This window comes from Lytechinus pictus, chromosome 16 (assembly GCF_037042905.1).
Source record: "Lytechinus pictus isolate F3 Inbred chromosome 16, Lp3.0, whole genome shotgun sequence".
In the NCBI taxonomy this organism is placed as follows: Eukaryota; Metazoa; Echinodermata; class Echinoidea; order Temnopleuroida; family Toxopneustidae; genus Lytechinus; species Lytechinus pictus.
In genome coordinates, this window is record NC_087260.1 from 18,262,918 (window position 1) to 18,285,214 (window position 22,297).

General features: G+C 36.8%; 1 protein-coding gene across 1 annotated transcript; it reads left to right on the forward strand.

Moving 5' to 3' along the window:
• The first annotated feature begins 2,317 nt into the window (after positions 1-2,317).
• On the forward strand, positions 2,318-21,930 carry LOC129278697 (uncharacterized). The gene is made up of 5 exons (XM_064110941.1): positions 2,318-2,538; positions 7,279-7,448; positions 9,995-10,322; positions 12,390-12,530; positions 21,763-21,930. Exons 1-5 carry the CDS (start codon positions 2,479-2,481, stop codon positions 21,928-21,930), a joined length of 867 nt encoding a protein of 288 aa, XP_063967011.1. The 5' UTR covers positions 2,318-2,478.
• Positions 21,931-22,297: the final 367 nt, after the last annotated feature.

Here is a 22,297-nt window from a genome sequence, read left to right on the forward strand (position 1 = left end):
CGACTGGTAACAGAGCTAAAGCCGGGGTAATACTAATATCATGCAGGGCCCGCTGGGAGAACAGTTTTCGGAAATGAAGTGGCTACCCTGGGTAAATATGCCGTTATTATTATTATCATCATGATTATTGTTGTCGCTGTTGTTGTTGTTATTCCAATATGGCTCTTTAGAAATGTGCCTGCTTCTTCGTCAGTCTCCACTTTTCCTTTCTTCTGATGAAATGCTATTAATATATATATATATATATATATATATATTTATATACATGATATATATATACATGATAAGATAAATATATTATCATGGTTTTGAAAGTTTGTTTCAGTTTGGAAAGTTCATCCGGTTTAAAATGATGTCAAACCATAAAACTGCACCATCCAGTTAGTTTTTCAGGGGCGTTGTACTCTTATTTTGATGGCTGCGATTAAACAGGTATAAATAATGATATTGTTTAAAATTAGAGCATGACATCGGAGAAATTGCCTGAAAATTTGAAACTCGACCCTTAATCCAAGAATGTTGATGCAGGAACACGAATACATGACAAATATTTTCATAAGAGTTAGGCAAAAATACCATGGCAACGGAATTCAAGGATACATGCTGTTTTTATAGGTTTGTTTATAATCTAAGGATTACCCTGTAGAAGCGCTGTTTAAAATTTTAAGCACGTTGTCTATATAAGCCCATCACTCTAAAAAAAACTTTTATTTTTTTAAGTTGTTTAAAAGTTTAAACAATTACAAAACAAGTTTAAACAACTTGTTGTTAGAGTGACAGGCTTAAACAATGTGCTATTTTTTTTTTACTGTGTATGCCTCTTTAGGAATTTCCCCTGTCTTGTGAAAGTTGTTATGTAATTATGTATGTTTCATGTAATAAATGAAGTGAAATATATGCCGAAATAAGACAATGTGTTACCCATTTAACAGGCTTCTCAGCCAATCAAAATTAAGGAAAGACAGATCTGACAACATGTCAGGGTCAGACGTAAAACTGTTGATGGAATACATTCTTTCATGTAGCATTAACACGTAGATATGAAATTTTGTCATTATTTTACTACATTATTGTCATCGTTAGTAAAACGCTCGCAAGCTCAATGGAAAACTCCTTTCTACGTCTTTCTTGCTTCTTAGTGATGCCCCTTAATAACTCCTCGACAGTGTCATTCTGACATGTCTGAGACAATGCTTTGGACGCGTATCGGGGGGAGGGGGTGGGGGCACATTCCCCGGGTTACCCCGGAGTCAGAGAAGTGTCACAGATAATTGTTTTGTTGTTTATGAAACCAATTTTGGACTCAAACACATCTAGGAACAATACCACCATTTGCCTTAAAGCCCCTCTTTCAAGAACTCTCGTAAGATTTTCATTAGTCATATACGATTTACCAATGGTATGGCGTCCGTTACGCTATTAGCGTACGGGAACTTATATACGATTACACATTCCCTTACGTCGATCTATTGAAAATATGCGTATAAGATCATTTCTATAGACGAGAAAAAAATCCATTCCGACATCCACATAATTATGTACGTCGTATTATGATTCGATAAATCCCTCGTCTGAATGAGGGGTAGAATGAGGTATTAGATGACCAAAATATACCCGACACAAGCCATGCAAGTCTTTTATATTTTAGAGACATCTACTGGTAAAACCTTGGTAAAAAAATTACCTGGCCTAAACACTCGTCACAACGGCATCACACGCAGGCAGGAGTTATGTCGGATTTGGCCGTCCAAAACGTTTTCCTTATACAAGTTTATACCCAGCTTTTGGGCAAGCCAAATGCTTTAACAGAAGGAACTTGAGGGGAGCCAGATATAAAATAAATATATTTGTTATTATTGTGTCTGTTTATAACCGAAAACAGATCTTTTTATAATTATTTTTTTTTTCGGGGGGGGGGGGGGGAGTGATAGGACAAATATGTGTCATCAGTCGGAAATTAACATAAACTGCAAAATAAAAAGTGTCGAAGCTGCCGACCTCCGTGAGTATACTGTCAGCCTATTGAAGATTCAATCTTTGACGTTTTGATAGAGTTTATCATTTTTGATAAAGATAAAGTAGGTTGCGATAATATAACCCGATCGCGATATGTAACAGTACACGGGCGTGAACTGGCATGACTGGAGGTAAATGGTAGTGTAGTTTTACTCCGTTTTCGGGGGAAACTCGGGGAAAAGCGGAGCTCGTACTTCATCAATCATATACCAGATACTACATGCCTGCACGGAGGGTGCACTTGACAAGCAAATGATTAGAATAAATACGAGATATAAGATTATCATCATCAGGGGAGATCACTGCTGACTTGTCGAGGCTTGCACGCAAGACGTCTGCCGCTCTCCCATCGTCATCGCTGCTTGACCGAATGGACGTTTTAGAGAAATTCGGTTTAGAAGAGTCTGTGAACTTGAGCTAACAAGGACTATCAAACTTTGAGTGCATACTTACTTCTGCAAGATGTGTTCCACCATTATCCAAATCTTATTCCTGCTTCCACTCGTTTGTTTGACGCCACTGGTAAGATGCATATGATTCTGTTCCATATATAAATTTTGCTAATTTCTCAATTATTTTGAAGAGCCGTGGTGCAGTGGTTCTGACTCTCGCCTTGTAAACAGAGGATCGCGTGTTCGAATCCCACCGCGGTCTAGCGTCCTTTGGCAAGGCGTTAATCCACACTTTGCCACTCTCGACCCAGGTGCTAAATGGGTACCCGGTAGGATGCGAAAGACATTGTATGTTTGAATTTGCCAGCGCCATAATGAGGCTGCGATGAATGCTCCCCGGGGAGTGGAAAATGTGCACTTTCCGTGCGGGATTGAAATGAATCCAATGACCGGGGTAATAATACGCTGTAACGCGCTTTCAGCCATTCTGGGAAAAGCGCTATATAAAAATTGGCTATTAATTATTTGCTATTTCTATTTTTTTTTCTTTATTTACTCTAACAACATTAATGTGTTACCTTTCTCATTTGTTTTTATTTTCATTTTTTTCAATTTTCAATTTGTTTTGTTTTGTTTTAAAATTATTTGTTTCATTTTCATTCTTTGTTTTGTTTTATTTTCATACGGTCTCACTACTTTGTGCTTACCTTTTCATTAATCATTTTAGAAATCAAATAAAATCTGCCACATCTAATTGTTATATCTCTCATTTACTTCTAGTTCAATGAGATGTCCCTAAAGGCTCAATTCTTGGTCCACTGTTATTTCTTCATGCTCTATATCAATGGCATCATTAACATCTCCTCCACTTTATCTCTTGTATTATTCACCGATGGTAATTTTTTTCTCAAGAAAATCTCACTTCCTTAAAAAATATATGTATGTATGAAATAAATTTGGTGTCATAGTGTTTTAAAGCTGCCAAACTATCCCTTAACACCAAAACACCAGTTTAATCTATTTCAAACGTTCTCATATACATATTTATTACTGATACTCCAATTTACTTACAGATTAACGGCACACCATTAGTTTGTTTTAAACAAAAACACAAAAAGTTACCCACTTATGTACTATTCGGAGGGCGATCATAACGTTCACGTATATCATTAATCTACTCCTTTTGTCCTTTGATAATGATAATAATAATAATATTAATAATTATGATAATAATAACTCTTATTTACCTAAAGGGTAGAAACTCTACTAAGCTCTTGTTCCAGCAGACACTGCGTGGCGTATCATGTTATTATTACCCTTCTCCATTTCCATACGTCGAACGCCTGACAAGATGGCAGAATGTCCCATTTTTAAAAAAGTCTTTGGACTTTTGTATGACTCTGCCGGGGATCGAACCCACGACCTCCCGTTCATGAGGCGGGCACTCTACCACTGGGCCACCATGTCATGTTGACTTGTTTAACTTCAATAACTTTGCCCATAGCTACCCAACTCGTATATCTGGAAACCATCATTTTACAAAACCAAGAATATTAATTACCTCTAAATCGCATCATGGTCCATATAGTCTTTCACACAATATTAAATCTTCAATCTTAAATATACTCCTTAAAATCCACTCTTAAAAGTCAATCTCTCCTATGCATCCCATATTTTTCAAGTGAACATAATTATTGTTCCCATAGCTATTCACAAATGCTACTTAATATTCTTAATTTGCTCTACAATTTACAGCACCTGCACCTGCAATGCACCCACTTGATCAGAAAATAACAAACTAAGCCACGAATTTTTTTTATGAGGCCGCCATCAAGCTTCACCGCTCATGATGGCGGTCTCCTGCGTTCAATAATTACATTTTTTGATATGGAAAAAAAGTTTATATTCACATCGTTATTTTGTATTCAGTGTGGATTTTGACTACATTATTTATACAATAGATTATTTTGTATATATTTCATATATAAACACATTTCATGTAATATATTTTATTATTCCGAAAGCAGAATTAAAAACTAACAAACAAACCAACCAAACACATTTATGATTCTTGCAAAATTTCAATTACTCATGCGGGCTTTAAAAAGGAAAAGAATAAATAAAGAAATAATAACAATATATATTTTTTAAGTTAATGAAAAATAAGAAGCGAATTTAAAGTAAATCTGAAAGAGTTACAAAACAGGAAGGGAAAGCAAGCATGAAATGGGCTAGACCTCGCTGAGTATCTGGGTGACGAAATACCCTACGAAAAAGAAAAAATCATGAAACCCTGGCATAAACATGCTTTTTAAGTTTACCCTTGTTTGAACATCATGTTCGTGATGAAACCGCGAGGGAATATTCTCGAGAATAACCCGAGCATGAAAATATTTCAAAAAAGTCCATTACCCTCTGTTCATTCTTCTGTTCTTTTTTATGCATCATGGATGATGTTTTATACAAATCTCTGTCGTAGAGGGCATAAAGTATGATCTAGAATCTTACAGTAAGTCTAGAGTGGAAATGTTTATAGGTTTCGCACTGACGCATATTGGAAACTTGGTTGAAAGTTATGAGTGGATGCTTATCCTGACAATAACTTGATTTTGATAAAAATAGAAAAAATAGAGAAAATAATGGTGGGTTACAGTCCGTAATTCCGAAGGTTCGTTATTCCGAATGTTCTTTGTTTCGAAGGTTCGTATTCCGAAACACGTAAATTGCATATACCTCGATGTTCGTTAATCCGAAAACGAAAAAGGGTTCGTTAATCGGAAAATTATTCCAAAAGTTCGTTTTAAATAAAGCGAAAACAGAATAGGGTTCGTTAATTGTTTGTGGTTTTATAACTATGCATTGTTGGTTTGAGTGTACATGTATTTTGTAGTATTTTTCGAAAACGGAAAATGAACAAATCTAAATTGATTTTTTTTGTATTGGTAATTTGATTGCCTTTTGTAGTATTTTGTCGAACGGAAATGTATATACAAAACATTTTACTTTGTGAATACATGAACTAAACACTATGAAGTTTAATATTGTAACTCTAAAAATGACTGAGCTCAATATAATCTTTCGAGAGGGTAAAATGTGGTTCTGGGGGTGGTGTTGACCGATTCAGGGAAAAATATCAACGAAAAGATACTATTTATTACCCGTGTCGTGTTTGTTTGTCTTTATTGCCATAAATAAATATACATGAACAAAAATATGATAAAATACATAAAAATAAAAATATATGTATTTTCAATGGAAGATAGCCAATTTCAGTGGTATTAACAAAAATATCATGGTTCTTCCATGGGGTCCTTATTAAAGAAATAACTTAAACGTGTAACAATGACAATTGAAACAAAACATGAAACACAAAAACAATAATTAGCTCACTGTTAAGATGATTAAAACATAGTATATGTTAATTTCGTTATTTAATATGTATTATTTCGTTAATTTTTATTTATCAACCAGTTAAATGTCATGTGCCTTAAAATAGCTATAATTGTAAATTGGTAGAAGAACATTCCGAATAATTCATGGTTTATTTTTCCGCGTCTGTCATTCTTTTTCGAAAATCTGTCAAAACTTGTTTCTTACGAGTGTAATATTTGGGTACATTTTCTTGACGATAAAAGACCCTCGCCCTAAAAAAAAAAAAAAAACAGTGGTCACTGTGTATGTGTGTGTGTGGGGGGGGGGTATGAAACTTATCACTTTATATTTCAGTCAAATCGGCACGTAGGCTCATGTAGAATAGAATCAAAAGAAGCTTTGTTATAAATATCTAAATGCATAATCGTGATCATAACTTTATCTTATATCTGTCAAATTTGTCTGGCCTTTATCCCGCTTTGGGGGGCATTTTTTCGGATACATTAAGAATAAACAGGTGTGTGTGAATCTATATTATCATCAACATCCGACATATCATCATCGTGGTATGCTGTCTACATCAGGCTTCCGTTTTATCATGGACCTATAGGTCCATGGTTTTATGAAGCTTGTTGTTGCGCGAACTTACGTTGACCTTTCAAATCCAAGTGCCCCTTTAGGGGGCGCTGAACGTTGTAACCGTGTTGCTGTTTGCATAATCTACATTCAATTCAAACATACTTGTTACATTAATGTTACATAAAGTTGTATTACCTTAGGCTATGGCTATGGCGTATAAGTTTGCAGGCAATTATGATAACGAACAATAACACCATCACTGTTGCAGCTTGCAATAATTACGATTGCATTTAATTGGCTAAAAAGAACTTCGTCGTGAAATTATGCGATTTAAAAATTATTGTAACAGGTAATGGTAAACAGGACCCATGATCTTGAAAATTTCTGTCTTACAAAAAAAAGTATAGAAGCAGTTGAAAATAAACTGTGAACATTGCGTTGTGAATGTGAGGAGAGAGCACTACATCTGCACACACAAACCATGGATCGCGATAAGTTCAATACTTGAAAGAACAAAGAAAGAATATAACATAAAGAAAGAAAGAAAGAAAGAAAGGAAGGAATGAAGGAAGGAAGGAAAAGGAAGGAAGAGGACGATTAAGAAGAAGAAGAAAGAAGGAAAAATGGAGAGAAACAACAACAACAAAAGAGGAAGAACAAAAAGAAGAAGGAGAATAAAGAAGAAGAAAATGATGAAGAAGAAGAAGCAACATAAGAAGAAGATAGAAGAAAAAGAGGAAGAGGAGGAAGAGGAGGAGGAGGAGGGGTGGGATGGTATCACAACATGCAGAAGTTGGAAGAAAGTGTGATTTTATGCGTCAATAAATGTGACCATGCGAGTATTAATTTGGACGTCTATAGTGAAAAATAATTTTTCTATTTGATTTACTAGTTATCTCGTTTTGATTTTTCAAATCAGGTTGGGAAACCTAAGATTGTGGAAGCGCAGAAGTTACGACCTCTATCAAGTATCTCCAATGATATTACCGACAGCAGCACGGAGCAGACGACATCTTCACTCGATCACGCACTCTCTGATATCGATCGCAGGATCGATAGTCTGGATTCACAGATCCAGAGTTTAAATGTGTGAGTATGCCTAATGTAAGAATTGAAATGGATCGGGTGAATCAAAGGGGGGGGGGGATAAGATTAAAAATTAAACTAAATCTACCTTTTTTCAATTTTAATAATATAACTAAGATCGTTGAAGTACGGAATTTATACCCCAAACCCTTACTCACTATACATACATAATATGAAATTATAACTGCAATGAACATTAATATATTTACAAATTAGAAGTGCAATTAAACAGAAAATTTAGCAATGGCATATTCGAAATGATAATAAACTAATAAAAAAAAATCACATGGCCTTATGCAGCGGTAATACTCGGTATCCTTCGAATACAATATTAACACAACCTGTCTGTAAGAACTGAAGACATAAGGGAAAGAAACACTAGAAAAGTGAAGAAAAAAAAAAACTATGAGGAACCACATTCGTATGGTTTGAAGGGTTTTATCAAAATCAACATAATCTAGTACTCGTCAAAGACTCATCTTCAAGATAAGACAATTGCTCAGAGAGAAAAAATTGAGATTAATATGTATCAATGATATTTTTTTTTCAAATGGTATCAAAATTACCAGTTTGATAGCCATGAAGAATTTAAAAAATTCATACAAGACATGGAAAATTCATATTACAAATGAAAAGATCTCATTTGATTTTTTGATGGATTTCATAAACGTAACATAGGGAATATTTTGATATATAAATGAACAAAATACAAATGTTTAAGATAATCGTAAAACGAATCTATGCACTACCACAAAAGTAATGAATGTCGAATATTTTGTTGATGAAAAGGAAATGTTTTGCACAATTGAGGGAAGCAACAGTCTGCTGTTGATCATTTTATATTAATGATGGCCACAAGAAAAAAACAAAAAGAAAGGTGATAGATACAAAATCATCGAAGAATCTTATATGTATCACTAACAACAAAAACAAAAAGAACAAGAATATGGAAGAGGGTGGTAGGGATGACAAGAACCGATAACCATGGCGTAATTTCCTTCAGCAAGAAACTCATCCACATTGTGCTGCACTCAACCCAGGTGAGGTGAACGTGCACCCGGTAGGAAGAAATTCCTTGAAAGCTGGAGCGCCTCGGCAGCTCAGCTAAAGCCGGGGTAATAATAATTGCAGGACCCGCTGGGAGAACAGTTTTCGGAACTGAAGTGGCTACCCTGGATAAATATACCTATATTATTATAGGGAAAATGCTTTAAAAGGTAAATTCTTTCGAACATAATCGTTTACGTAGCCGTCATGACTTGAACATAAATCTTAACGAAGCGTCAAGCAAAAATGATTTTTACAAAAAAAAAAGTAGAAAAAAGTAAATAAATAAAAGGTGACAGAGGACACCTAAGCGGCGGTAATGAAATATTGAGGACGTGCCTGATTTGGCGTTTGCAAAGTCAGAAGAGTTCAACTGGTTAGGTAAGGTCAGTTAAATAAGGGCACTGGGGGAGTCGGGGCAAACCATAAATAGTAGGGGGCTTGTTTTTTTATTGTTCAAAATTAGATGGTATTCATGCAGTACGTGCTGAGATCGGACAGTAATGTGTGATAAATGAGATAATATTTCTAATTTTATCAAGAAAGCTTAAAGCATGACATCGTGGAGTGCTGTTCATATCTTGATAGGCAGTCTACCTAATTTCCCATTTGTGTCTCGTCTATCTTGTGTAAGAAGATATTAAGATTTAATTCAGGAAAAATATGATACGGTAATCAATATTCGTTTACGTGCACATTGCAGCGTATCCGACTGTTTGAAGATTGGAAGGGGTGTTTTCAGCCACTCCATGAAAAAAAAATCAAAGTATACAGGGAAAACACATTTTTTACCTCTCTTCTTTTAATGATTCAATCAGGAAATGAAGCATAAAATAGACGAAATGAATTTACAATTAAACGTTTTAAACATTTGCTCACCATTATAACATGCAATTATTGGTCACAGGAGTATAAACATTGTATTGACGAATTAAGTTTAAAATACATTCATCCGACAGCTAATAATGTATGAAATTATTGTGATGCATTTGTGACAATAAATGTATTAGTAATTTCAAGGAGTAGCTGAACCACAATAAGTGTTAAGGTAAGCCTATTTTTGCCAGGTAGGTTTTTTATAGAAAAATTTATATAAGGTTTCGCACGTCTTTATGCATATTTTTGGGGGAATTATTTGTTAACGAATTATTGCTTTCAAAGTTTATTGTTTGTGAGAAAAAAAATTATTAGGGTAATAGGAAACTAATTTCCACTGTGTTGCAAACAGACTTGAAGTAAGGCTTTACCCTTCAATCACAAATAAATTTATCGGTTTCGAGTCAGTTTCGTCAGATAACGTCAGATATTGAGAAACAAAATAAACCCCCATTTCCAAGCCCGCTTATTTGAGTTTTTCTGAAGCATAGGCGTACAGGCATGATGAGAGTCCAGATACGCAGGAAAATCTGCCCCCCTCCCCGAGTGGTGGATGTGAAATGATTAATCTTTAACCTAAATCTACTCCCTTTATCAAATCTATTTTATTTTCTCTTCTCTTAAAGTGCATTGAAGCAAATTTCAGAGAGGACCCCGAGTGTTTCCGATATAGAGTCGGAGAATGCCGAGCTTCGCCGAATGCTGAGAAATTTCGAGCGTTTCTTCGGCTCACTCTACGCGGAGAAGCCCGAAGCCTTTGACGCCGACGCAAACGCCGAAATCAGGTTGTCGAAGCTCAACGAATACCTTGGCAACAGGGAGGCGGAGCTTGCAGGTTTGCGCCCGGCACCATCGACGGTGATTGACGCAGGTGAAACGTTTGACCCGGAAGTACTTGGAAGAGCCCTCCTCCAAATCACAGAAGAAAATTCAAAGCTGGCTGAGAAAGTTCAGGTAATTGACATCATTAACAGCAAAAAAAAACCACCTTTTATTCTTTGAAATTAAATTTAAAGTGACATGACATAATCGTACATTCGTAATCCGTCCCTTCAACCTACTTCTTCACTCGACCTTTCTAGTCGATCCTCGTAGTAAACCGAGTGATTGAGGTCAAGGGACCGACTTAAGTAAGTAGAGGCAACGAGTAAGTGAGTCAAAGAAACGACTTGGTAAGTGGAGGAAACGAGTTAGTAAGTCAAGGAAAGGAGTTAGTGAGTCGGGGTAACAAGTTAGTGAGTCTACATGGTCTAGGGAACAAGTAAGTTAGTCTAGGAAACAAGATAATGAGTTTTATAGGGAGCAAGTTAGTAAGTCGAGGAACGAGTTAGTGAGTAGAGGAAACGATCGACTTAGTGAGTCGAAAGAACGAGTAAGTAATGCGAGGGGACGAGTAAGTCGAAGTAAAACGTTGGTAAGACGAGGTAACGAGTGAGTAGCTATAAGGAAACGAGTTAGTGAGTCAGGAGAACGAGTTGTAATTTGCTGGAACGACTTAGTTATTCCAGGGAATGAGTTAGTAAGTCGATATAATACTTTAGAAAGTCAAAAGAACCGAGTTCTTGCGTCGAGGGAACGAGCTATAAGTCAAAGGAACAGGTAAGTCGATATAATGCGTTTACGGTTACAAAGTCTACAGAAATGAGTCGGGGATCACTCGTAAGTAGGTAGATAAAACGAGTTCGTGAGCCGAGGGAACGACATGAAAATCGAGAGAACGAGTTAGTGGGTCGAGGGAACAAGTAAGTAAGACGAGGGAACAAGTAAGTAAGACGAAGTAACAAGTCGGTTAGTCGCGGGAACGATTCATAAGTCAGGGGGATCGGTTAACAATTCGAGGGAACGAGTTGGTAAGTGAGTCGAGGAAATGAGTAAGTGATTCGAAGAAACTAGTTAGTAAGTCTAGATAATAAGGTAGCAAGTCAAGAGAATGAGTTTAGTACAGGTCGAGCGAATGAAGTCGAAGGAACAGGTAAGTAAGTCGAGATAATGATTTAGTAAGTTTAGAGAACGATTTAGTGTGCCGAATAAGGAACGAGTTAATGAGTCGAGGGGAATTAGTAAGTAAGTAGAGAGAACGAGTTAGAGAGTAGAGGGAACAATACGTAAGCCGAGGGAACGAGTTAGTGGGTCGATGGAACGAGTAAGTAAGACGAGGTAACAAGTTGGTTAGTAGCGGAAGCCGGGAACGATCCATAAGTCAGGGGAATGGGTTAGTAAGTCGAGGGTACGAGTTGGTAAGTCGAAGGAAAGAGTTAGTAAGTCGAGGGAACGAGAGGGCGATTCGAAGGAACTACTAGTAGTTAGTAAGTCGAGTGAACAGGTTATTAAGAAGGAAACGAATCGAGGTAAAAAGGTGGTATTTCGCGGAAACGAGTTAATTAGTCAATGGAGCTCGTACGAAAGTAGAAAGAACGAGTTTGTAAGTCATGGGAACGATTTACGAAAACATGTCGTGTCACTTTCTGGGTTCCTTGGTACTTCGAACATCGTATCATTCTAACATTCCCATCTTGCTAACAAAAGCGTAGTGATAGTTTATTGACTGATTCTTAATTGAAATTTGAACTGACCATTAGTAAGATCAAGCACGGTCTATAATCTTGGTAGGTGTATTATGAGCCCTGAGAATGCTTATATTTTGAATTTAGTTAATGTCACTTTCCATTCATGAGAAATGGTGTTACAGTAAATCAAATGTTAAATAAATGAATAACATAAATGAATAAATAACACAACAAGATAAAATTAAAAAAAGGAAAAATCGATGATTGGTTTGGAACCAAATTCTTGTGTTATTTTATTCTTTCAATCTACCTGACAATGAACTCAAAATTGAAAAATGAATGATTTTCGGATACCCGCCTTAATACAAACGTTTGATTACATTAAGAACAATGTCAATATTTTTTATTAAGTTTATTTATTCTTGAATCAGACTTTTATCAGTCTGAATGCTTTGATAACATGAATAAGATGAAAGACAGAAACATGGTTTGTGAACAATTCGCGTTATTCCAGATACTTCAATCTAAAGTGGATATTACTATTCCACGGAAAGCTACTGGTCGTGATGACGTCATCAAACAGAAGAGGAGACGCAGGAGCCCACGTGATCTTCCCACACAGTCCGTAAACAATAGTACCACAATAACCAACGAGGTTAGTTTGTGTGTGTGGGTGAGGCTGAGAGAGGATGTGTGTGTGTGGAATTGACTTTTTACAGCTATACATCACAGATATGAGTATTCACGTCTTGGTGCCAACCTTTAACGTCACCGTCCAAAAGATGTGACCATTACTCGAACCTCGAGACAATTTTCTTTTTTTCCGGGGGGGGGGGGGGGTGTGCACTCCACGAGTTAAGGAAATGTGTGATGTTGGTCATTTCAGTACAAGGGGAAAAATAACCAACTGTGTGACGTATGGGGAGAGGAGACTATTTATTCACTAGGCAGCTGGGAATTGATGCCAGTAATACCACCCCCAATTAACGCGATGATTTTTTTTTGCTTTCAATTTTGTTAGCGAGCGAGCCTATAGCGACCGAACCAAGAAAATAATCCAAACTGTTCAAAAATTGTGTTTTAGAACGATTTACCCACAAGTATAGTACTTAGAGACATGTGATCTCGTTTCACAATAAGGAGACAACTTGAGACATCAGGGAGGGGTCTCTGTCTCCGGAACGAGCGAGAAAATGAGCAACACTTGACAATTTTGAAAACTTTCAGCAGTGAATCTTTGTCTCACTTGAGTGATTTTTTTTAGGGGGGGGGGGATGGGGTGAGTCACAACTTCACCCGAGGAACTGCCACTGACGAAAAGACATTAAAAATGTTTTTTTTAGCATTTAAAGTGGGACTGAAATCCAAGGATCTCGGAGAATCCAATCCCATATGTGATTTAGGATAGTCTAGAAACATAATGTATTTCCGTAAAACAATCGAAAATATTTTTGTAGATTTCGGTTTAGAATTCATGCTCATTATCCTAACAATGCTCTTCATCCACGTCATCAAGGAGCACGATTCAATTGCTAAATGTATCGCAGAGATAATGACAAAATATCGATATTTGTTGACTCGGCGTGTTTGTTTTCGTTGAGAAAATAAGATTCATTTCTCGACATTAAAATTATTGCTGCAGATGAAAAAATAAAGACAAGGGAATCTCACAGAATATGTTAATGTGTTTATGAAGCCACATATTGACACGTTTCCATATCTTATAAAATATCGATTTTTTTTTAAAAGTAAGTGAATATTTCGGCCAACTAGATAGCGATCTATTTCACATATTCATTGAAAAAAATAATAAAGAAAGGAAGAAAAGTAAGCGTAAGAAAATTCATTGAAAACTCTCACCATGCTGCATTGTAAGGCTTAAATCAAACAATATTTTTTTCGAAAGAATATAAAAGAAATCATGGGGTTTAGACGGTTAATGCTTGCCTGAACGAAGCCACATTATGTATTATGTTTGGGGAGTATAATTATAATAATGACAATAAATACGCAATATCAAAATACAATATCTCTAAGCACTGCATACTATTTACCCAACATTAGCACGCCTACCATGATCGAGCATTCAAGAAATTATTTTTCTACACCTGGGAAGAGATCGGCAAACGTAAATACGCGCCTTACCGAAGGACGTAAGTCTTAGGATTTGATTCCTGTATCTTGTGTTTCAAAATCCCGAGAGTCATCCACTGAGCTACAACACCTTTAAGTATTCTAAGCCGACAACGATGGGTATTTTTAGTTGTCGATTTTCAGCCATCTACCCATTTTAGGAAACATGACATTTTAATATGCATTTATCACTCTACTTTTTGATTAAAATTCTCCACCCCCTCTTATAACCACGTCAACATATCGCGGAAGGAAAATAATACATCTAGTTTGTCACATGTATTTACCATTGACATTTCATTACAAAATCTTTTCCATTAGTGTTCATGTCAGGTTTGATCGTAACGGTAATCTCATCTCCCAACATAAAGAAATACAAATATCATTTAACGGTTTAATTTAATTATCAGAACAGTATTTAGACTTGGAAGATAATTAACAAACCACTCTAAGTATTCAGATACCATATTTCTCAGTTCAAAGTTAATCGACACCTCAAGGGGATGAATAAATGAAACTGATATTACCCCCCCCCCCCCCCCCTATAACCACGTCAACATATCGCGCAAGGAAAGTTATATATTTGTCTTCGATGTTCTTCGATCATGTCTATAGCAGATCTATTAATTCTTACCTAAAATCTCATACATAAAATTTCATTTCAAACTCTTTCAATTAGTGCTTATGTCAGGTTGGACCGTAACGTTAATCTTTATATAATTAGAACAACCATGATATCTACGCTCCCAACATAAAGAAGAAGAACAAATATTATTAATCGGTTTAATTTAATTATCAATTAGTACGCAGACTCGGAAAGAAAATCAACAAACCTCTGTAGGAATGATCAGATGTCATATTTCTCAGTTTAAAATTGATTGACATCTCGAGGGAATGAATAAATGATTATATGAAACTAATATTGGTACGGTACTGGTAGTGCAATTGATCAATTTTATATCATTAAAGGTATCTAGCCTCAAAATGTTAATAAGTTTTTGCACCAGGACGCTGAAGGAATCATAGAACACAGCAAATGCATCATTTGGAATTGCATGTCAAATCATAAAGAAAGCGTAAAGGTCTTTGTCGAAAATTGCTGAATCGGAACAGCAGTTTCGTCCAACCTTTCGGATCTGACGTAAATTGGCAAATATGTTTTACTCGTTAGACCAGATTTCAGGTAGGTGTTTCATAAAGCTGTTCGTAAGTTAAAGAGCGACTTTAAGAACGACTGGTGACCCTTTCTTGTGGTAAATGGTAGATTCATTGGCGATGGTTTAGAGCGTAAAAATGATCACCAGTCGTTCTTAAAGTCGCTCTTAACTTACGAACAGCTTTATGAAACGGACCCCAGGACGAAACTGCTGTTTCGATTCACCAACTTTCGACAAAGACTTCATTGTCATGAAGGGTATTTGACAATACATCTTCTATGTTGCCGAAAGCGTTCTGCGCTGCGGTTGCGAAAACTTCCTAATTTGTGTTGTACAACGCGCCTCCCAAGCTTGTACGCAAGCAAACATTGGTAAATGGGAGGCTGAATGCCACCCCCCCCCCCCCCCGTCGAGGAGGGCCACTCACGTATGAATATGTGCGGCTATTGTCAGCAGTTACTAAGCATAATCATCATTTTCATCCTTTTTCATTGACCAACCCGTTCTCCCCGGTTCCTGAGCCCCCCATTTCTATGCGTCAGTTTTTGGAGATCCCCATTTCAGGTTAATTTACAATCCATCCATCTAATGCGTAGGCTCCTCACTTCATTGCACTTTCAGTTCCTATGGGTATTTTTTTGTTTTGAATAATATTTTATTTTCTTCCTCTTTCAAATCAATAAGTTTACAATCACAATTCATATAAATAAAGATTCTTTGTATGTATACAATCAATAAACAATCAAACAAATAAATATATCAATATCAATGAGATTACGAATATTTTTTAAATGATTACAAATGAAATTAAACTGCCAAATTTCTCTTCTATAACAATGTGAAAGCAGAGGGGAAAAATCCGTATCAATCGACAAAATAAAAAAAAACGTACTTTGTAAAAAATGACTTTTTCCCTGAATAGAATAGAAATAATCTCTTTTGCACATATTAATTGTACAAGAAATAAAAAAGGATAAAAGATTATTTTAAAGGTTAATTAGAGGAAGGTTATCCTAAAACGTCCCTACACACTCACCTTACCCCCATACCCCCTCCCCCCTCATCTCTCTCCCCAGACACTCACACAAGCTCACTTCAACTCACCACCACTCACAGCTCCCCCCCCCCCTCTTCCCCGTCACAAAACTCACACATCCATCTACACACGTACACCCACACACAATGCATCCTGCTCTGGTACAACTATTTGTATTTGAACAAATAAACAAAACAGAAACAAAATGAAGCAACCAATACATCCATAGTATTAAGAAAGGTATGCATTGATTTGTTCCCATTTCCTTAAGTGCACCCCCAGCTTCCCCTTTTTAAACGCTATTTGATATTCCGTATCTCTATACTCTTTAACCAATTGTGTCACTTTCTGTACGGTTGGCAATATTCCCTGTTTTCTTGAACTAAAAATGATATACTTAATTAAAAATATAATACAGTTTATTAAAGCTACTCTTGTAGTATTTCCAGATATCCCCATGAAAATTGTTTTCCAAACGTCACTGCCAAGTTCATTCAGTTGAAATATTTTACTCATCTCTTCCCATAATCGCTTAACTTCAGGACAATAAAAAAATAAATGTTGGTAAGACTCAACTTCTTTTTTACAAAAGGAACAGAAATTATCTGTCTCAAAACCGAATTTAAAAAGTTCCCTTTTTGTGTACACAGCCCCTTGTAATTGTTTGTATTGAAATTATCTGTGTTTATTGCATAGCATTGCACATTTCAGTCTCAAAAATACTTCTTTCAGTTCTCCCATTCCCAAATCATATTCGGATTGCCCATCTGTAACATGAAATACATAAGCAATTTGAAAATTTTCGATGAAGTGGTCATACATTATATTCGTCTAGATTTTCTATCACATAGTTTCTGAACATTCCCACATATCATCAATTGAATTTCAAAGTTGTCTGTATCCATTTCCATAAAATCATTTTGTATCCACTCTTCTGTTATTACTGAAAATATCTTTTGAATTTTGAGCAAGTTTTCAGATGAAAATTTCAGATGAAAATTTCAGATTATACCAGTATGAAACTGGTCTTAATTTACCTCCAACTATTATATCCGAGACCTTAACTATACCTTTCTGAAATAATTCAATATAAAAAAAGGTCTTGTTATTAAGGCATAGACGATTGTTATTAAAAATAATGGGATTACTTTTCCCTCCAAAATGTCTACACTTATCCAATTCGTGCCATGCCTTCAGCATATCTATGTAAAATAATGGTATACCTTTCAAATTCATTCTACTCGTATCATAATCACACAGAAATATGATTCGACCACCTAAAGAGCTAAAAAAATATTCGAAGGTTGCTTTCCAACCCGAACTTTTCCCTCCATCTAGCAAACGTTTAATCCACATTATTCGTTGGGTCTTAACAAAGACCTCAACATTTTGAGCTCTCAGTCCTCCAACAGAATAGTCTTGATATAGAACCTTGCGTTTTATTCTATCTCTTCCTCCCCAAATAAAATTAAAATAAATTCTTTCTATTTCCTTAAAAACGTCTTTTGGGACTGTCATCAGGGAAGAAACATAATTTAATTTTGAAAATGCATACATTTTCAAAAGTTGTATTTTACCATACATCGTAAGATCTCTCTGCTTCCACCAACCAATAAGTCTTTTAATTTTACTCAAGATTTCCTTATAGTTCAAGTCATCTTTGACTTTACAATCCCGTGCGAAATATACCCCTAAGATTTTAATATGTTGTATATGTTGTAACCAATGTTCAAGAAGTGGTAAACCAGGTCTATATCTTTCTTCTCCCAACCATAAAAAGTTTGTTTTATCCATATTAATATTCAATCCACTTAAATTTTCAAAATCTGAGAATATTTTCTTTACTCTATGGATCGAGTTCATATCTTTTAAAAACAGTGTAATGTCGTCTGCATACAGAACTTGTTTTATTTCCCGTTTCCCAAATTCTATCCCTTTAATATTAACATCTCTCCTAATATAATGAGCTAATAATTCAATCGCTATGATAAATAAATATGGAGAGAGTGGATCCCCCTGCCTTACTCCTCTATTAACTTCAAAATATCCCGTAGATGCCCCCCGTTCTAAAAGGCAACTACTAACATTATAATAAAGAGTTTTGACCCAAGAACACAGATTTTTCCCAAACCCGAAATGTTCTAAAGTTTTGAATAAAAGTTTATGAGAGATACAATCGAATGCCTTTTCAAAATCCACTGCAATTAAAAAACCTAAGGGTTGATACAAAGACTGAAAAAACATATCATCAATTAACCGAACTGCTTCCCCAATATTACGATCTTTGACATAACCCACTTGATCACAATGAATAATATCTCCCAAGACCTCTTTCACCCTTGTCGCTAACACTTTTGACAAAATTTTATAATCTACATTCAAATATGGTTTCAGATATTGGGGTCGCACGCCCTCACCCTTTTCAAATCCAAGTGCCCCTTTAGGGGGCGCTGAACGTTGTAACCTTGTTGCTGTCTGCATAATCTACATTCAATTCAAACATACTTTATTGAAACATAAATGTTACATAAAGTTGTATTACCTTAGGCTATGGCGTATAAGTTTGCTGGCAATTATGATAATGAACAATAACACCATCACTGTTGCGGATCCCTAGGACATGTCTTGGCATGGATTGTTTTGTAAAACAAACCAGGGTCCCGTTACTCAAAGGTTAGCGATTAATAGTACGCTTGATTTTTCCGATTAAATATACATTATAGTCAATGCAATCAATCGTCAAACATGTTCTGCGATCATTGCTAAGCTTTGTTTTATACGGGCCACGGAAGTGGCAACTGTTCACCCGTAGGCTAAGCTCAGTAAAATATAATTCTAAGTCCGGTTTCATAAAGACTTGTTATAATAACGTGTTGACCCATCAAGAAAAAAATATATAAGTGCTTCTAAAACCAACATCTAACTCGCAGTTAATACCGCGATACCTACAAAAACAACAGCAAATGCCATATCAGGGACTACAACTGCTGCACTGCTCACTTTTCCATTCGAATCAACGGAACCATTTCTGATAGATGTAAGGGGACAAATGTCATCATCGGAAAGCATGGTTATGTTGCGTCGTGCTAGGTGGATCGGCTCGTGGCACCGAGGACCACTTGTCAGTGATGACCGGAGCCAGTGAGACAGACACCTGATAGCACAGTCACATATCCAAGGGTTATCTTCAAGATGCAAGATGCGGGAAATGGACAGAGACCAACGCGTTGTTCTGCAGGGAAATACGAACGTTACTTAGCCCATCAAAGGTGTAAGCATCGATGAACTGAATGTGGTTGTCCTGGAGCTGGATCTCGAGGAGGAAGGCACAAGGTTCGAAGGTGAAGGACTCGAGTCTGGTAAGCCGGTTGTGACCCATATTTAGAGTAATTAGAAATGAAAGGAAGCGAAGCTCCTCTTGGGACATGGACCTGATTTCATTGTGACTGAGGACAAGACTCTTCAACGACATGGCATCCACCTTTGGGAAAACCTGGAGGAAGTTTCGATGCTTCTCCAAGGAAAATTTTAACATGGGAAATATGAGAGAAGTATTCGGAGCTAAAAGAGTGCTGTTACCAAAAGCTGAGCTGTTGTTTATCCGAATAACGCCGGGAACACTCTTCAATGATTCCAAGATAAGCGATGAGATACCATGGAAATTAATACTCGATAGATCTATGTTAAAGACATTCAGGAGTGGTATTGCATCTGCTTGTACTATCAAAGGATTCCAACTTGAATTGATGACCTGCAAGGAATTACAGATACTTAAAATAGTAATCGAAATGAATTTAATACGGTTGCAAGAGACGTCTATTTCATTAAGTTTACAGCTCTCATTTTCATGTGTGAAGTGTTGGTGTGTAAGCTGCCTGATAAGGTTACCAGACAGGTCAGCAGTATGACGAGTATTGCAGAATGAGTCAGGAATGGCTTTTATTTAGTTTCGAGCGGCGTAGATAGACCCTGCTTTGCTTCGAATGTTCGGGAAATCACGAAGGTACAGACCAAGAGTCGTCAAGAGATTGCCGGTGATATTGAGCTCTTGGAGACTCGACAGATTTTGCAAATATCTCTTTTCAATATCTTTCAAGAGATTTTCGCTCAGATCCACAAATCGTAAGGTATGGAATTGATGAAGAGAAATATGTTCCATTCTTTGAATTCTGTTGTGATTAATGATAAGCTCTCTCTCAGGCTTATACCTTTAATCAGGTGAACATTGGTGATGGAGTTTTGCGAAAGGTCTAGTCGGTCGAGTCGAGGAAATTGTTCGAGTCCCAGCAAAACTTGTTTTATTCGGTTTCCTCTGAGGCTGAGAACTTCGATCCCAAAATTGGAAATTGCAGCAAGGCATTGTGGTCTAAAATGAGAACCCGCAATGTCCTTGACTCGCTAAACACATCAGGTTCAATAGATTGAATTCTATTGAATGAAAGGTCTACAAAAGCAAGGGTGGAACAGTTTCTGAAATCCTGCAGGAGCTTAACACTATTTCCTTTTAAATAGACACTCCGCAGATTGCTTCGATGGTCCAACCAACTTAAATCACCCGCAATGTTATGATTGGCTTCCAAAGTTCTCAGCTCTGGAAGCCGAGCCACGATAGACAATTCACGTGGTTTGTTGCGACTCACATCCAAATATATCAAGGGACATAGTGTCCCGTGCAAGCTCTTGTTCGTAATCGATGTATCTGAAGTTTCTGATATCGATAAAAATCGTATATTGTTTCCAGCCAAACTGAGAACCGCTATAGCGATGGCATCACGTAAGTGTTGAGCATTACGGCACCATGAATTTGGCATCGGTCTAAGATGAGAGCCCTCAACGAATGCATGACTGAAGAACTGCTAATGCTTGAAATGTTATTATCACTTGAGTCGAGATTAGTCAGGAAAGGAATCTGGGGAACATCGTCTAATAAGCCAATCCCATTTCCTCTCAATGAGGAAGTCGTTCCTCGAAGAATTTTTACATCCGACTTTTTAAAAGCAAATGGCATAATTTTCCAAGAATTCGGGGCTATGATGGTGTGGATCAGGTTATTTTCGAGCAGAAGTTCCACCAAAGACGTCATGTTCGTCAAATCGGGGATGACGCAGATGTAATTATCATTCAAGCATATAAAAGAAACTAATTGCGCATGCGTCATGTGATGAAGGTCAAATGTTGTGAGACCAACATCTTCTGCGGTTATTGAAGACACTTTAGCGGTTAAACTTGACTTGACTTAAAGTTTCGGAGGTTATTTCCAGACAAGTAAAAGCCGACTCCTTTTGGTCAAATGATGCAAACTCCCTGGAAATCGCGTTCGTTGATAGCTTGCAAAATATCAGACAGAAGGAGCACTTCCACCAAATTTGGAAGATTTCGAATGGGGGATACGTCAGTAATGCGATTCCAGTTCATATTTAGATGTCTCAACTGACTTAGCCCTGCGAACGCATCAAGCTCGATCATAGTTATCTGATTAGACGCCAGGCTCAAACGCGACAATTGGGTGAAATTCACGTATAAGTATAATTGTGCAGTGTTCTGATTCGATTCCTGGCTAGCATGTAGGTATATACCTCACAGGTCTCAAGTTCCTGTACCTTGGTCAGAAACAATCCGCTGCAGTCTACAATTCTCTCTTCATCGTAGCATATGCACATAGAAGGACTCTGACTGGCAAAGATGGAAAGGAACAGCGCTGTGAAGACTGTGAACAAAGAAAAGCTTAGAAAGATGTTGGTGATTAGGAGCCAGATGATGTTCCCGGAGTGCCATCTTGGACTACGCTACCTGATGGATAACAACTGGAGTTGTGCATGAAGGCAGCACGTCCACAACCCTCTTTGTTTGCTGGGAGGTTGCTGCTAATGACTCCAAATCATGAATAATAAAATGATAAAGGAGGACACGCGAAGAATTAAAGGATTTAGTGAGTTGATGAAAGTCTGGAGTTTTGAATCTTTAATTGACATGAAGAGTGCAGCAGACCTGTTGTCATGATTTTTTAACGCCTCGCATTTACGAGTCTGATTGTTGTTTCTATGGTTACAACGTATTACTAGTAATGATGTTTCGCGTAAAACAGCATCAGACTCG